Genomic DNA, 16,881 nt, shown 5'->3' on the forward strand with positions numbered 1-16,881 from the left:
CCACAACACCGCTCCCGGTGGGGCTCCGAGGGATCCGCGCCCGAAGGCAACGGGCCCCGAGGGTCCTGGAGTGGAAGCGGAGCTGCCGCGGGGTCGGGCCGGGGCAGGGAGCGCTGCGCCTCAGCCCTGCGGCACGAAGGGGTCCGGTGCCTCCGGATGAACCCAGCGGTTACGGCGTAAAAGCGCGCTCTGCCCCGCAGCGCCTGGAGCCCGGCCCGCGCATCCCTGCGCGCACACACGGGCCAACGCGGAGGAGCAGCGGGGAGAAGCGGAGCGGAGAGGAGCGGAGGGCCGGGCTGGGCCGGGGCGGGGCGGGCGGCTCCGCCCGAGCCGGGGAGCGGAAGCCCGGTCCGTGCAGTGCCGTGCCCGCCGCAGTGCGCGTGCGCCGCCCGCAGGTGAGCTTGGAGCTGTGCTCCTCGCTATGGAAACAGCCCCCGGGCAGTGGCGACGCGAGCCCGCGGGACAGAGCGGCCCGAGCGGAGACACCGCGGGGAGGCGGCGCTGCCGGCACAGCGCCCGGCTCGGAGGTACGTGCGGCTCCAGGGCCGGCTTTCTGGGGGAGACGTGACACGCTCTGGCCGCAGGCCAGCATCTCTATGGTATGTCTGCCACTCTAGCCACCTCTCTATGGTATGTCTGCCACTCTAGCCACCTCTCTATGGTATGTCTGCCACTCTAGCCACCTCTCTCTGGTAGACGTGCGGCGCTCTGGCCACAGGCCTGTGCCACTCTAACCATCTCTCTGGTAGACGTGCGGCGCTCTGGCCGCAGGGCTGTGTGCATGGTATGCCCGCCACTCCAGCTTCCTCTCTGTGGTGCACATGCGACGCTCTGGCCACAGGCTTGCACCTATCTAGTAGGAGGGATGCTCTAGCCTTCGCTCGATGGTACGTGTGCGGCGCTCTGGCTGTAGGCCTAAATCTCTATGGTACAAGGGGCACTGCAACCGCTGTTCTAATGTACACGTGGGACGCTCTAGCCACAGGCCCGCATCCCTATGGTACACGGGGTGCTCCAGAGGCCGCTGTACCCCCCATGTGCGGTGCTGTGGCCACAGGCCGGAGTCTCTGTGCCACACGGTGCCCTCTGCACCTCCCTGTGGTTTCCAGGCGCTCTAGCCTCTTTGTGGTCGGCAGTCGCTCTGCTTTCCCCTCTATGTTACACGCCGCCCCGCTCTCCGTGGCTCCCGGGCGGTGTTTCGCAGCGCGTCCCTGCCCCGGGCGGGCCTGGCGGCTGCCGCCGACGCTCGAGTCCCCTGCCTCTGGTGGCGCCGCTCTGCCCAGCGCTCCTCTTCCGGCGGGCGCTGCCGCTCGTGATCGGTGCCGGCTCCTCCCCGGGGCGGGCCCGATCCGGCCCAGCCCCGCCGCCTTCCGCGGCTCCTGTCGGGAAGCTCCGCAGCCGCCGCAGGGGCCGGAGCTCGGCGGCGTCGCCGCTCGTCCCGCGCTTTGCGCCGCTCGAGACCGGCGGGACCCGCTCCGGGGGCTCCGGCGCCGCCTCTGGCGCTGCGCAGCCGCTCCTGAGCAGCGCGGCCGCTCCCGTGGCGCCGGGACCGAGGCCGGGAGGAGCCGCGGAGCGCCCCTGGGACCGCTGCAGCCGCCCGGGCCCCGCCGCGGCCTCACTCCGCCTCTCGCCGCCGCAGCGCAGGTAACGGCCATGCCCCGGGCGCACGCGGGGCTCGAGGCTTCAGCCCCTGCTGGGCAGGGACCGGAGCTTTCGCCCGCGGCAGCTCCGGCAGAGCCCGTGCGCTGCCGCCCGCAGCAAAGACAACCCCTGCGGGCCGGGGCGGGGCAGTGGCCGCGAACAGGAGCGAGCTGCGGGAGGAGTCCGGGGGCGGTGCTCCGAGAGCCGGCTCTTTGCGGGGCAGGAAACGACGCGGAGGTCGCTGCGTTCGGCTGCGCCCACGAAGGCTCCGCTGGAGGCCGCGGAGGAGCTCCGAGCAGGAGGGTGCGGGAAGCGGTGGGAAGCGGGGTCTGGAGTCGGGCGAGCAGGTTCTTCCCTTCGCTGCCAGGGCAGCGCAGCGGCTGTGGACGGAGCTGCCGCGTCTGGGGTGCCTTTAACGGCTTCTGAGTTTCCGAGCGGTGCCCGTGGGGGAGGGCTGGAGGACACTATGGGTCCTGAGCGCTCAGCCCTAACGCGGTGGCTGCAACAGCAGCAGCCTGCGGGGGGGCAGGAGCCTCTCTCAGCGGGGCACAGCCGCAGCCGGCTGGGAGGGGGGACAGCTCGGGCTGCGGCCCCTCTCGCTCTGCCGGCAGCCCAGTGCCTGTGCCCAAGAGCTGCTTCCCAGCGCGGGGCTTGGCCCCTTTGCTCCTCCCGGGGCAGCAGCTCTGTCCCAGCCTCTGCAGCGCTCTGCTCTTCAGCTGCTTTCCCCGTTGCTGCAGTAGCGGCGCTCGCTGGTATCAGCCGTGGCCTCGGCACTGCTGGGGATCAGTTCAGTCTGAGGATCTTAGAGGTCTTTTCCGAGCTGCCCTGCCTGAGGCTTGCACGCTATTCCTCAGGCTGCCTCCACAAAACAATGGATTTCCCTTTCCTCTCTCTCTCAGAAGCCCAAGGCCTGTTGTGCTGCTGAAATCTCATGCTGCTGGTGGATCAGAACCCTTTGCTTTAGCCAGAGGCTCCAGCCGTGGACAAGGGTGCAGCTGAGCTCTCAGGAATGCTCAGTGAGAAACAGGGAATTCTTTCTGGGATGCTGAAGGAGCCTGGAAGCCAGGCTGGCCGTACTGCCACAGGTCAGGTCTGTTCACAGCACCAGCACAGGTCAGGCTTCAGAGCAGCGTCCCCAGCATCAGCTGCCTGGTTCCTGGCAGGCTTTGGCTACAAGCTGGCCCCAGTCCACAGAGGTGTGGGGCTTCTCCTTCCATGTGTGTTGGCATCGCTGAACCAGCGGGTTCCTGGTTTTTCTAGCTCAGTGTTTTCCTTTGCTCACAGGGGGAATTGTGGGGTTTAGCAGAGCTCAAGGAACCAGCACTTGTGGCAGCAGCGGGAAGTCCCCTGGACATGAGCCCCTCCTGAGGCCTCTCTTCCTTCCTCCTCCCCTCACAACCTGTCTCGGCCTCCCTCTCAAGGGAATTCCTCAGCTCACAACACATTGGAATGTTTCCTCCTGCTCACGGGGGGTCTGATCCTGCTCCTGGCTTTCATCCACTGCCTGGTGGGCTCTGGGGCAGGATAAAGGTGAGGGGAAGAGCTGGCTGTTCCCATACCTGATTTCAGCCGGGAGAGCTCTTGGCTCTGACTGAACACAAAGGCAGAATGTAAACCCTCTCTGATCACAGGGGTTGGTGCAGCTCCTCTCAGGTTTAGGATCTCTTGCGAAGATTTCATTCAAGATTTCTCTGTGTGCTGTTGGTGTCTGTTTCCAGCAAGGACAGCAGAGGAGCAGGAGGTCTCAGTGATGAGGTTCAGTATCTGGGTCACTCACCATTGCCTCTGTGTGTTCTCTGGTGAGTTTTGATACTGGGAGAGGATGAGATAAAAGGAACATGTGCAGAAAGATAGAACCAGGGCTGAGCTGCCCTCGACAGAGGCCACTTGCTAAAGGGATTTGGAGGTGAGCTCTAGGTCCTGTGTGAGGACACCAGGCGTAGGCAAACAAGGTGGCTGCTCTTTTCCTTTCCCTGTTGGCGTTTCTTGATACCAAAACCTAGGTAGAGCCTCCCCTCCTGTGCATTCTAAAGAACAGGCTGATGCTTTATGAGCCATGGTGCTTCGTTCAGGGACTTGTTTAAGTTCTAAAGCCAATACACATCATAGTCAAGTTCTGCTTTTCTCTAGCTGTGGCTTTTCTTCACTTGGTTGAGCTTGCACATCAGAAGTGGAGAGTTCCTTTCCCTGTATTGAATTTTCAGTGTGCTGGAAAGTGTTCTTCCAGGACTGAGCATTGGCTGTTCTACGAAACCTCATCTTCTGCCCGGCTGGAGACCACCAAAGGGAAGAGCAAGTCCTGTGGTGTGTCTTCAGGTGCCTGGTAACTCTGGCTTGGGCTGTGTAAGTTCTGGTGCCCCCGTTCCTCTGTCTGTAGCAAGAATCCGGGTCTTTCAGGGTGTTGTAGCTCAGTCAGCATCTCTGAGGAGTTTCATGGGCTTCACAGCAGTGTTTGGTCTCACAAGGAACAAGTGACAGGACAAGAGGAAACAGCTTCAGGTTGCACCAGGGCAGGTTTAGACTGGAGATTAGGAGCAGTTTGTTCACTGAAGGGGTTAAGCCTGGAACAGGCTGTCCAGGGCAGTGGTGGAGTCACCGTCCCTGCAGGGGTTAAATGGATGTGTAGATGTGGCACCTGGGGACGGGGTTTAGTGGTGGCCTCGGCAGCCCTGGGTTAATGTTGGACGATCTCAGAGGTCCATATCCATGACTTGGCAGCTGATTCCTGTAACTGCCAGGAGCCAGGGCTGCATTTTGGCAGCTGCAGATCCGGCACTTCCAAGTTGGAATCTTTGTGCAGGGCTGAAGCTGCTGGTGACTCGAGGCCAGGAACCTCGTGAGCCTTTGCTGAAGGGGCACGTCCCCACCTCAGACCATGTTCTGTTAGAAAACTGTTTCTAGGCTTTTCCCCTAGAGCTGCCTCTGGTTTAGTTTGTTCCTGCCCAGCGAGTTGTTGTCTGAGAGCATGGAATAGCTGATTTTATTGTTAGTGCCAACTTTGAGAGCTCTGCAATCTTCAGCTCTGGAGTGGAGAAGCAGGTGGGGCAGCCACAGCTCCGGTGTTGAGAAAGCATGGCAGAAAATCACAAGTCTTCGATAAGAAAAGCTCCCCGAGTCTGTGTCTCCCCAGTGGTGCCACATTTCTGTGCATTTGAGACCAATGCTGTTAAATCCTGCTGGGTTGAGACCTGCCCTTCAGAAATGGATAACCAGGACAGGGTGCTCTGCGTGGCTTCACATCTTAATGCTTGGAAGGTTTTGCCCTTGAATTGAGTCATTACAGATCTCCCTCCGAGTAATGGTCCCATGATCTCCAGGCTAAGATTAACCCTGGTTGGACTCTCTTCTGTGCTGGTGGTGTCCTTCAGCAGCAGCAGAGATCCTCCTCGTCCTCCTTCTCAGTGTTTTGATGCTCTTCTAGAACTGACCTAATCCCCGGATTCCTCCAGTTCCTGTGCCTCTACCTAAAGTCACTTTTCTCTCTTCCCATAGCTCTGTAGTTTTGCCCAGGAATGGGGAATTCAAAGTGGGGAGGCCAGAGCGAGGCCGAGACCTGTAGCAGATGAGGCTTTGGCAGCACGTTGCAGTCCCTTCTGGAATTGCTTTGCCTGGTAAATCCTGGGCTCTCATTTGTTTCCCAGGACTGTTTTCCACTGTGAGACACCCTGTGTCTGGTGCTGCTGCAGCTGCTGCATTGGATGCGCTGAGGTTGGTAAGAAGGCTCCCTGAACCCCTGATGGTTCCTTGTTGTCAGTGTGTGATGGGCAGGAGCTGCAGGCAAGCAGGGCTCACGTGCAGCACCATCTTCCCTCCTGCTCCTCTCCTGCCCTTACCCCAGAAGCGGGGGGAGGCCAACAAGAGAGAAGAACCTGAAAATGGGCCTCCCAGCCCTCTTCAGCCTTTCCTTTGATCCCACGCACTTCTCCCCTCCTCAGTGCTTGAGCTCTCTCACCTCATGTCCATCAGTGAGGACTGGGGGGATGAGTCCAGCTTTCCCAGAGTGCTGCCAGTGCCTGGTGTGGGGATGCAGGGCTGAGGGCCAGGCTGGGCAGCAGCAGCAACCCCTGTGTGTGTGTCACCCCCTGTGTGTGTGTCACCAGTGTCACCAGTTCTCTCCCATCTCTCCCAGCAGCTCAGGATGTGGCGTCAGAGGCTGGTGAGGCTTCTCCGGTTGTGTGGCAGCTCCAGCCCTGCCTTGCTGTGGCCACCCAGTGACACCAGGCCCGTCCTCGCTGCTGCCACTCGCTGCCACCACACGGTGCCGGAGTCCCTCAAGTGTGCCTGGCAGTTACACCACGACCACCTCGGTACGTGCCGGCTCCCGTGTCCCTGCTCCCAGCCAGTCCCTGGGAGTGATTTCAGTTCCCTGTGTTCTTCTGAAATGGGCTATGCTAGAGGGGTGCACGCTGGTCTCTGTGTTCCATGTTCCCTCTGGGAATTCCCAAAGGCAGGACTGACTCTTGTCCTGGGTTTGGAGGTGACTTGGCAACTGAGGCACAGGTTTCCCCAGGACGTGTTTGGTCTGGTCCAGCCTCTGTCTGCTGAGGCCAGTGAGATGTTGGTACTTGGGTCACTCAGAAGCAAGGGGAATTGCTTGTTCCTTTATCCAACACAGTGCCCCCAAGAAAGGATATTGTTGCTTTCCCGTTGCAAAGTGACCTTGGATACTTGGATTCAAAGCTGAGTGGGACTAGAGCAGGAAGCGCTCTCCTCTTTTCTCTGCTGGCTCCCCCTTCTGAAGGGCTTTGAGCATTCCCAAGCTGTCCTGGAATGGAGCAAGGAGGAGAGGCTTTAACACTAAATGGATATCAAGGCCTTACCTCAATGTCTTGGTGGGGTTTGTAACCTTTGTGTAGCTTCGATGTTTGCTTGGTTTGACTCTTACCTGTATTACTGTACTGGGGTCTGCAGCTAGGTTATGTACAGCTCTGAATTTTCTGCTTGAAGAGAAAGAGGTAATTATATGAGCAGCATGTTAGCTGTACTCCTTCCTGCTGCAGGGTGAGCTAGGTAAGGAGGGAGCCCATGGTGAGCTCAGTGACAGCCAGGCCTTCCATGAAGACACTGCGTAGTGTGACAAACCAGCTGTGCATCCCTTCAGTCAGTGGGGTCCTAACCCGTGGGCTCAGTTCTGGGTGATGGTTCCACCTCTTGGCGCCAGTGCAGCTCTGAGCCCAGCCTCCTCTGCAGAACTCAGGTACGCCAACACGCTGATGCGGTTGGACTTCGTGTGGCTGCGGGACCACTGCCGCTCCGCCTCCTGCTACAATGCCAAGACCAACCAGCGCAGCCTGGACACAGCCAGCGTGGACCTGGCCATCAAACCTAAGGCCGTGCGAGTGGATGAGACCACGCTCTTCCTCACCTGTAGGTAGCAAAGTGCCTGTTCCGTGGTTTCTGGGCTACCAGCCCTGCTTGAAGGGAGCCTCAGTGATGGATCCTGGTCTTACGTGTGCTGGGAGAGGGCAGCCTTGTCTCTAAATCAGTAACTGTTTTGGGAATTCCGGCCCTAAGATCTGGCCCTAAGCAGATTTTAAACAGTTGCTGTTTCTATAACATGTCTTGGTCTTAACTGTGTAGCTGTGTTTTCCTCCCCCTCCTCGCGAGCCCTTTTTGGGTAGAGATGTATCTTCAGTGTCTGGTGTTTCACTGGTTGGTTTGAACCCAGCAGCAATGCAGGGAGTGAACAGACTGGTCAAGAAATGGTTGGGTTCCTTTTCCCTACTGTTTGAGCTGGTATCCCTGGTCAGGACTCATGTTTTCTGTCCTTTGTTGCTCTCTCCCTTTTGTTGTAACTTACCCTTAGTTACGAGCTGGTTTTGTGCTCAACTTCCTCATGGAGTTCTGTCAGCAGAAACCAGAACCACTGAAGTTGAGACCCTTGGCTCTGAATTTGGCTCCTGGCAGCAGCAGTGATGCTTTCAGGACTTGTAGCCTGAACCAGACATTAGTGTGGGTGACATCGGGGTCACCAGACAAATTAACAGGGTGAGGGCTGTCTGAGACTGGTGATTGTGCTGATCATGACCTGGGACTGTGGCATCCACTGGTGGTGACTGTGACTCTGGTCCCTTGCCTCAGGGCCGGACGGGCACGTGACGCGCTATGGGCTGGAGTGGCTGGTGAAGAACAGCTACGAGGGGCAGAAGCAGCAGGTGATGCACCCCCGCATCCTCTGGAATGCTGAAATCTACCGCCAGGCCCAGGTGCCCTCCGTGGACTGCCGGAGCTTCCTGGACACAGATGAGGGGCTGAAGGAATTCCTGCAGAACTTCCTGCTTTATGGCATCGCTTTCGTGGAGAACGTTGCGCCCACCAAAGAGGACACAGAAATCGTGGCAGAAAGGATCAGCTTGATCAGGTAACAGGGGCTGCCCTGCGAATGCCACTGACAGCTTTGTCAGGAGCTGTGAAGGGCAGGCTGCTCAGTTCGTTGGGAAGGTGCTGCTGCCTTGTCCCGTGTGTCCTGCCTGTGGCCTGGTTTGCAAAGCAAACGTCTGGGTCTTCCACAGCCTCTGGCCGCTGTGCTTGAACCGAGCTGGAGTGTTGCACTGTGGAATCTGCCTCTTCCTAGGTGAGAGCCTGGACCATGAGGCTGTGGAGCTGCCTCGGGAGCGTGTGGTGACTTTTGTGACAGTGGGGCTATGCCCAGAGAGGAGGAACTGGAGGAAGTGGCCTGTCTGGGAAGAGCAGAGCTTTGCAAAGAGAGGCATTTCCTGTTGTGACTTGGAAGGTTAGGAGGGCAGCCCTGGCCTGGGAGCCAGGGAGATCAGAACCAGTTTGTAGCTCTCACCAAAGAAAAACAGTGAGAAATGTTCCTGCTGTGTTTCAAACAGCCCAACAGCATGGCAGGACAGGGTTTGTGTTTCAACTCGTCCAACCTGCATAAAGCCTTTAACGTGCCTTACGCTGCTGGGAGAGGAGGGATTGCTTCCAATGAGTAGAAACAGAAATGAGGGCTTCCAAGGAATATCCAGGCAGCTTTTTGCTCCAGGTACCCTCCCCCTTAGCCCCTGAGCACTGTTTGTCCCTCTGTCTGTCTCCTTCTGTGCATGTTGTAGGGGGGAAGGTGGCTGAAAACGCAAGATCCTGAGAACAGAAGTGGGCTTGGTGGTGGGTGGGTGCAGACAGGGGCTGGCTGTGCCCTGGCAGCTCCTCGTGTCGCTCAGGGGCTTCCTTGGTTTGACAGTTGCCATGAGTCTGTTGGGGAGGAGAGTGACAAGTTGAACACTGGAGGAGGCACAAGAAGCACCAGCTCTTGGCAATGTGAATGTCGTTGTTCTGCTTTAATTTCCTCTGTACAGAGGCTGGAGGGGAGTGACCTCTCCTCAAAGCAGGAGAGGATCTGCTGTCCTAGCCCCTGCTCCCTCAGCCCATGCTATAACTGCCTGTCCCTTTTGCAGGGAGACCATTTATGGCAGGATGTGGTACTTCACCTCGGACTTCTCCCGGGGAGACACTGCCTACACCAAGCTGGCTCTGGATCGTCACACAGACACAACCTACTTCCAGGAGCCCTGTGGGTGAGTGCTTCTGCTGGGGCTGTGTTGTCTTCAGTGCTGATGCTGGGATGTACTTGCACTGGTCACTCGGCAATTCCAGGTCCTGGCTGATCCCTGTGCAGTGGGGGGAGTCAGTAGGTCGCTTTTCCCTATGCTTGGGGATTCCAGAAGGAATCACGCCAGTGAAGGGCGTGGCTGTTAGACAGTGACTGCAGCTTGGTGTTGCTGTGGTTCAAGTAGTCCTTGTAGTCACAAAGGCGGCTCAGCTGTGGTCGTTTCTGTGCTACCCTGAAGCTTCTCACAGTCTCTTCTCAGAGTCTCTGAAGAGCCACACAGCGTTCGTGGGGGTGAGCAGCTGGGTTGAGGTGTCTTTTGGGTCCATCTGGCAAAGCACAGCTTCCCCTGCAGCAAGCGCCCCTCCTGAGCTGTTGCACAAAGCTGCTGCTGGAAAGGTTTGCTTTGCCTTACCCTTGCTGACTGGGGCGAACCCTCCTCACCCTCATGGGGCCAGCTCTGTGGGCTGAGCAGCCTCAGGAGAGGAGGGGGAGCAGCTCCCCTTGGCACAGCGTGGAGAGGTACCTCAGAGGCCCTGCTTGCCTTGCTCTGCACCAGTTCACGCTGGTGGGGCTGCATTTTGGCAGGGGTGCAGCCCTGCAGGTAGGCAGAAGCCAGGCTCCCCCAGCTCACAGCCTTCTGTGCTTTAAAAAGCATTTTGTAGCTGCAGCATTGCTTCACAAATGCCGTTCTGCAAACTGCTCTTCTGGTACAGCCTCTAGGGTGTGTTTGATACTCAGCTGGAGGTGGAAAGGCAGCAGATCATGGCTCAGGGGGAAGTGCAAGAGACTTTAGGCTTCATTTCTAGCCTAAGTAGTGGCTTAGGTCAAGAGGGGAAATAGCCTGGAGGAGATGTGTGGAGGTACTGTGATCTGCAAATGAGGCTACAAAGAGAAGTCACCCAGTCCACACCTCCTGCCCCGGGGCAGGATCAGCTCTTCCCAAGTGAGGCTGTAACTTGCTAAACACCTGAATGGGAAAGGTCTGCAGTGCAGAGCTGGAAAAGCAGAGGGGGACTAAGAGGGGAGATCTGTTGACTGCAGGTGGATCTCAGAGCAGCCTGAGCCCTTTCTGTGCCCTGCCAGGCAGGAAGCTTTTGGGAAGCAGCTCGATGTCAGGAGCGAAGTCAGTGGATTTGACCGTGCGCTGTGCAGCTCAAGTACACAGAACACAGAGCACAGGTCCTGCCCCGCACTGGATGTAGTTGGCTTCTCTGTTTTCAGTTAACAGCTGAGTGCAGAACCCGTGATTTGCAGTGACCTGCCTGGTGTGACCTGCCTGGCTGACTTGCTTTAGGAGCTCACAAAATCTCCCCCAACATCAAATAAGATCAGAACTTCAGCCTTCAAAAGGTCTTTGATGTAACTGCTCCGTGCCAGAACTATAGAGCTCATTAGCTCTTTCTGTATCTTTTTTCCACTTGGAAGGGTTCCCTTCAGGTAGGGAACCTTCCATCCGCAGCCAGCTGAAGTGCATCAAGCAAAGGCAACATGGGCTTGATTGGTAGGGCTAACCATTAGTGCTTGTAGTTCTGCAAAGCCAGAGTTGTGCAGGAAGAACATGAATTTCTGGCTTTCTTGAGCCCCCATCTCTGCCAGAAATCCTTTCTTCCCAGCCTCTTCCAGACTTGCTTCCAAAACGCTGGAGTCTTTGGCCTGCTTCTAAGTGAAATGAGGTGTTTTTCAAGAAAGATGTGTTCATTTCAACGTCTGCTTCCTCCCCACTGCTTTGGCTGAGACCTGACAAGTCTCAGGTTAAGTTATTACAAAGGGTAGATGGAAAACCCCCAAGCTATGGGAAAGACTGCACCATTATCCAGCTCCTCAGGTGCCAAAGAGCCTGCCAAGAGAAGAGGCTTCTTCAGAGCCCTGAGCTGCAGGAGGAGGTTGTTGCCTTTGAGGCACAGAGTGGCCTTTGCTCCAGTGCTCCTGCACTGACTTTGTAAAGGGTGAATAGAGCACCCAGGTGAAAAGGTGCTGGTGAGTGTGCAGCTGGGAGGGGCTGCCCCATCCTCTGCTGTGGGACTGGGTTCAGAGGCCCTGAAGGGAGAGCAGAAGATAAATTTTGCTTTCCCAGAAAGTAACAGTTCATTTTCTAACAAGGGAAGGTGGCTGGAGGCAGCTCCTGGGTGTTTGCTTCTAACAGGGCAATGCCCACCTTGCTTGGACAGAGGGAAAGAGAAGCTTCAGAGAAGTAATGGAAGGACAGAAGCTGAGTTGGATGGTTTCCCACTAGGGTGGGATGTGCCTGTAGGTAAGATGCTTGCTGCAGACTCCTCCAGGCTTTCTAAAGGGTCTTTTATGTGTTGCCTTGTGGGAGACAATAATGTATGTGCCTTTGAATGAGAGTCAGCCTGGACACCCTCGTACTTTGTGACAACAGTACAACCAGCATTTACTGTCCTCTTGTTCTCAGGTGGTGTAGATTAGGCCTTAAGAACCGGCAGGCACAGCTGTTAATTGCTGGTCTGTCTCCGTTCCCTGGCAGGCCTCAGTGAAACCAGAAGGGTGGTTGCATCCACCTACACCCGATGGGGAGCACCTTCTGGCCATGGGACAGGCAGCCAAGGTGTCTTCATGCTCTGGTTTCTCTTGCCCATGCAGCATCCAAGTGTTCCACTGCCTGAAGCACGAGGGCACGGGTGGGCGGACGCTGCTGGTGGATGGTTTCTATGCGGCAGAGCAGGTTCTCCAGTGTGCCCCAGACCAATTTGAGCTGCTCACCAAGGTCCCGCTGAAGCACGAGTATGTCGAGAATGTGGGAGACTGCCACAACCACATGATTGGAATTGGGCCAGTTCTCAATGTCTACCCCTGGAACAACGAGCTTTATCTCATCAGGTAACAGCCATGTGAGTCCTCTTGCTAATGGGAGAGGGGACTGTGGTAGACAAGGGAAGGTTTTCAGGAGGTATCCTGACACCTTCTAAGGGGAGGTGTCCCTGCCCGGGACAGGGGTTGGAACTGGATGGAATTTAAGGTCCTTTCCAACCCGAACCAGCCTGCGGTTCCATGAAAAAACTGTATCTGAGGGACAGTGGTGAAGCTGCAGGAACAGCCCATGTTTCCTCCTGGGCTGCGCACTGCTGCTTTAGAGAAGGTGTCAGAACCACCCAGACAAGGATGGGTGTCAGTGCTGAGCTCTGGCTTTTCACTCCTCTCCTCACTTCAGCTCCATGCCCCCATCTCCTTTCATTTGAGAGGCAATAGGATTCAGCCCTTCTTTGAAAAAGCCTCTAGGAATCAGCCTGGCATAAAGGGAGAGTGTGGACTGTGCCACTTCCAAAGGAAATTTAGGCTGCTTTCTGGAACTCCAGCCTGGCTGAGTGCAGGAGCCTGTCCAGCACGGCTTTGAATTCTTATTCTGACAGCCTGTGGCCTTGCCCTTTGCTGTGGCACATCCTTCCATAGGACACCAGCAAGAACAGTTTTACACTTGATAGTAAACTCCTTGCTCCCAGTGCTGGGTATTCTCCTGACAGTCCTGCACTTGCAGTGTAAACTCTCTGGCTTCCCTTAAATACTGCCTAGTCCCCCAGGCTCCTGTGGTTCCCTGTGCCAATACCTGGCTGTGCTCATGGAGCCACTTGGGCAGTCTCTGACCTCTTCTTTGCTTGTAGATACAACAACTACGATCGTGCTGTCATCAACACGGTGCCGTACGACGTTGTGCACCGCTGGTACGCTGCTCACCGCACCCTCACCACTGAGCTCCGGAGACCAGAGAATGAGCTCTGGGTCAAACTGAAGCCAGGCAAGGTAGGGCTTGGAGCTGGGAGACTCGCCTGGGTTTTGTGCAGGGAGGGAAGCATGGTCCTTTGGATGTGCTTGCTGCCGCTAAGGTGACTGTGTCAGGCAAGCTCCACATACTGCAGCTGTCTTCGCAGCTCTTCTAAGGTGGCCTCTATTACAGTACTGGCCTCTATTACAGTACTGGCATCTGTTGTGGGGAGATGTGTTCCTCCTGTTCTAAAAATATGAGCTTCCAGGTAAGGCAGAAGTGTTTAGTTCAAACCCTGCCTCAGGGTAAGGTTAGGCCCAGCTAGAGGAGAGGAGAAAGATCTCGTTCACTGCAGTGAGGATCCTCAGAAGCAGAGGGGCTGGGAACACCTAGTGTTCAACCTCTTCTTCCAGAAGAAACTTCCAGTGTGATGGAAATACAAAGTTGTAAGAAGCTGAATTTACTTCCGCTCTGAGGTTATCTTTAAACCCTCACGTTGCCAGTGAGCCACAGAAGACCTGGGCAGTGTCCTAGAAGCAGCTAAGATGCCATAGCACACCTTGGTACTGGAAGGAAAAAGCTCTGCCCTGTGCTTTGAAAGGCTGATCCTGGGTTCAGCATTGAAGAGCTTGAGTAGCTGGAGCCACAGTTGTAGACCTGAAGGTGTTGCAGTGCATAGCTTCTTCATTCAGCTGTGTCTGCTTGAAGGGGTTTTATTCCTTCAGGGGCTAGATTCAGCCTAAGCCCAGGGCCCCAGAAATGAAAGGGTCCAGGGGAGAAAAGGATGATCTTAGAAACACCCCCCCTTGTGTTCTTGAGGATGCTGGGGGAAAGTGACACTCCAGAGGCAGGAGATGGTCCCTTTGTTGCTGATGAACTATTGCCCAGCCTCTCCAGTAGAAAAGCAAAGAAACAGCCCAGAATGTGCCTCTGTGCTTTGCTAGCCCTCGTGTTTTGACTGCTGGTGAGCGGCAGAGCAGAACTGGTGCTTCAGGTAGAGCAGCTGTGCTAGATGACATGAAACATCCGGCTGTGGTCTTGTGCTGTGTGACACTGATGAGCAGGAGTGGTCATGCCCCCCCGGCAAACCCTCACCTGCTCTTTGTCTTGAGGGGGCTCCAGCTTTCAGACCTGTCCTGCCAGAGGGTCCTGGCCATGGTGGCTGCCCTGCTGATGGCCTCCTCTCTGCTCCTGCAGGCCCTGTTCATAGACAACTGGCGTGTCCTGCACGGGCGGGAGGCGTTCACCGGGTACCGCCAGCTCTGCGGCTGCTACCTGACGAGGGACGATGTGCTCAACACCGCGCGCCTGCTGGGACTGCAGGCCTAGCCCGGCCACGTGCACGGGGACCTGCTGCTGCCCCCCCAACGATGTCGCACACACCTCAAACACCTCCACCCGCTCTGAGCCATTCCCGGTGCCTGCTCGGGAGAGGGAGCAAGTGGAAGCCAAAGGAACTTGTGGGAGCTCTGGGGGACCCTCTTCTGCCTTTGAGCACAACCACCTCTTGCTGTCTGCACCCAGCCTGGTTGCTCCGGCCCCTCAGACTGTCTTGGCTCTGCGCAGGAAGGGCTGATCACTCCATGGGAAGTGCTCCTCCAACCAAGTGCCTTCAGGATTTGGACTTCTTGCATTTACCCCTACTGCCAGCTGGAGTTCCAGGTTTTGGGGTTGTTTGCTTCAGCAGAGCAGAATGGAAATCTCTGGGGCTTTGTCTCACCCCAGGCTGGACTTCACCCCTTCTAGAGAAAAGGAAAATCTGGCCCCTGTTTGATGTGAACATGCCACTAAAACTGAGGGCTGTTGGCAAATTTCAGTGGCTTCTTAAACATACCGCGTACCCCAAGAGCAGTGACTGATACAAGCCATGCTGCTGGAGAGGTGGCCTGCAAAGGGAGAACCCCCTCTTGGGAGTTTTTTTCTGAAGAGCTTTAGGTTAGAAGGAACAGGAGAAGTAGCAAGAGCTGCATGTTGGGAAGGGGATGTGTTAGGCTGTGTTAGATGAGGGATGTAGGTCTCGTGTTTCCTTGACTTCCGGTAATGCCATGTGTGTGTTCTTGTGCTTGAATCGAGGGCGAAGGCTCAGCAGCCACAGGATTTGCTGTCAGATCTCCCCCTGTGCCTGCTCCACCTTTCCTGAAGAAGGGCTTTGTGTAAGGTTTTCACCAGCTGCTGGATGGGGCTGACCAGTTCGGGTGGTGTTTTCACCAGATCCTCCTGTGTATGGAGGCAGTGAACACAGAGGTGCCTTTCGGCTCCGGCTAGCTGGGGGATAAACTGGTCTGGCACATCAAAGGGATGCAGTGTAAAGAACAAAGGCAAATCCTGTTATTAGAGACACTGGAATGCTAGAAGCATGGGAATTTAAGAACCAAGAGGGGATTTTAGGGTTTGTCTTTGGAGGTGTCTGCTCTGCTATCTAGACCTTAAACCAGGGCTGGTCCCTTTCACCCCTGGCCCTCCTGTGCAAGCAGGATGCTCTTGTGTCCAGGGTACGAGTGCTACATTTGCTGCCTTCATTTAATCAACACTGACTGTATAGAGACTCTGCAAGTGTGGCCTGAGCTGCCTGAGGCTGAATTTCAGAGTTATTTCCCACTGCTGCAGGCACCAGGAGCTTCCCAGGGAAGGCTTGGCAGGGAGCTGTGGATCAGAGGGGAGGGGGATGAGAAAGGGAAACATGAGCCATGGTGGCAGGTAACAGCAGCCTGAAGTGAGCTGGTTCTGTCAGGTTCATCTCCCCAGGATGGGTTCCCATCTCTGTAAACAGCAGCCTCAGGCACAGGCAGGAATTTATTCCTCTAGGCTGAGGCCATGAATTCCCTGAGCAGCCTGCAGCATCCAGTCTGTTACTTTCTTTGCCAGGTTCTCGACTGCCAGTTACACCAGCACAACGTAGCTGGGGAGTTTCACACATCTTCATTGATGGTGTGGAAGTAGCAAACTGCAGTGGTTCCATACATGGTCCCACTCTGGTGCTCTGGGGGTGGCTTTCCCCTGCGCTGCTGGGTGAATCCATGGCTGGGAGTGTGGTGGTGACAGCAAACCATCTCTGTGTTCTGAACCAAAGGATCACTATGTGAAAGCCTGGAGTGGTGGGGTCCTCTCACAAGTTATTTGGTGGTACTGAGGGTTCCTGAGCCCTTTTTGCCTCCCTGTGCCTCCAGGATGTGAGGGGAATACTGCAGACATCAGCTTTACCTGCCGTTGCCCTGGGCTGGAGCGGGCAGGTCTGGGGCTGGCACAAAGTGTGTTGGTGACAAGTCATGGTGACATAGGTGCCTTCCTGCCAGGGAGCGTGGTGGCTGTCACTGCTCACCCTGCTGCTGCCAAGGGCTGTGTTCTTCAGACATCAGCCTCCTCTTCAGAGCCAACCCCAGGCCAGCACACTCCTCTGGGGGCCTGAGTAACCTCTCGGGGGGAATTGCTTATGGTGAATGTAGAAGAACACATTTCCTCATTGGTGTTACTCTAATGTAGCCACTCCAGCACTAAACCACGGAGTGGGGAGGGCTTTGTTTAAATCCTGAGCTTCATCTCCTCCTGCTTCCCATGAGGGCTAAATTCTTCCTGTGCAGCTTTATCTGGAGGACCAGGGCTTTTTGGCAGTCAGTGCCTGGTGAGCTGAGCACTTGCTGCGCGTGTCAGGGAACAGGCTCTCTCTGCTTTAATGCTACTGGATCAGGTTTTGTAATCGAGTTCTTTCAGCCAATAAATGATGAACTGCTTCCTTCTCCTTCCCCTTCCCTGGCGATCCAATGGATGTGTTTAAGGCATTTTCCAAAGCTAAGCACCAAGTCTCTAGATTATTAAGTGGTCGTCTTAAAGTATCCATTTCAAGCAATCAGGAGCTTGAAACTAAGTCTGTGTTGCCCATCAACGTGGAATAAACGTGAGGAGCAGTAAGCAAGGCAGCTTGGTTGCATTCTCAGCGTTCGTTCTTCCATCGGCCACAAGGTGGCAG

General features: G+C 56.1%; 1 protein-coding gene across 3 annotated transcripts; it reads left to right on the plus strand.

Moving 5' to 3' along the window:
- The first annotated feature begins 1,455 nt into the window (after positions 1-1,455).
- TMLHE (trimethyllysine hydroxylase, epsilon) lies at positions 1,456-16,651 on the plus strand. Of its 3 annotated transcripts, none has more exons than XM_061445613.1 (8): positions 1,456-1,644; positions 5,771-5,948; positions 6,832-7,008; positions 7,723-8,002; positions 9,045-9,164; positions 11,801-12,037; positions 12,817-12,955; positions 14,115-16,651. In XM_061445613.1, exons 2-8 carry the CDS (start codon positions 5,780-5,782, stop codon positions 14,244-14,246), a joined length of 1,254 nt encoding a protein of 417 aa, XP_061301597.1. In that variant the 5' UTR covers positions 1,456-1,644; positions 5,771-5,779; the 3' UTR covers positions 14,247-16,651. The 3 variants fall into 3 exon arrangements, with proteins under 3 accessions (XP_061301597.1, XP_061301596.1, XP_061301598.1); XM_061445612.1 differs by having other exon boundaries at positions 5,774-5,948; XM_061445614.1 differs by lacking the exon at positions 1,456-1,644 and adding an exon at positions 1,953-1,988.
- The last annotated feature ends 230 nt before the right edge of the window (positions 16,652-16,881 follow it).

This window comes from Pezoporus flaviventris, unplaced genomic scaffold (assembly GCF_033815535.1).
Source record: "Pezoporus flaviventris isolate CSIRO_AGI_PZ_B2104156 unplaced genomic scaffold, CSIRO_AGI_Pfla_v1 ptg000005l, whole genome shotgun sequence".
NCBI classification, from domain to species: Eukaryota; Metazoa; Chordata; class Aves; order Psittaciformes; family Psittacidae; genus Pezoporus; species Pezoporus flaviventris.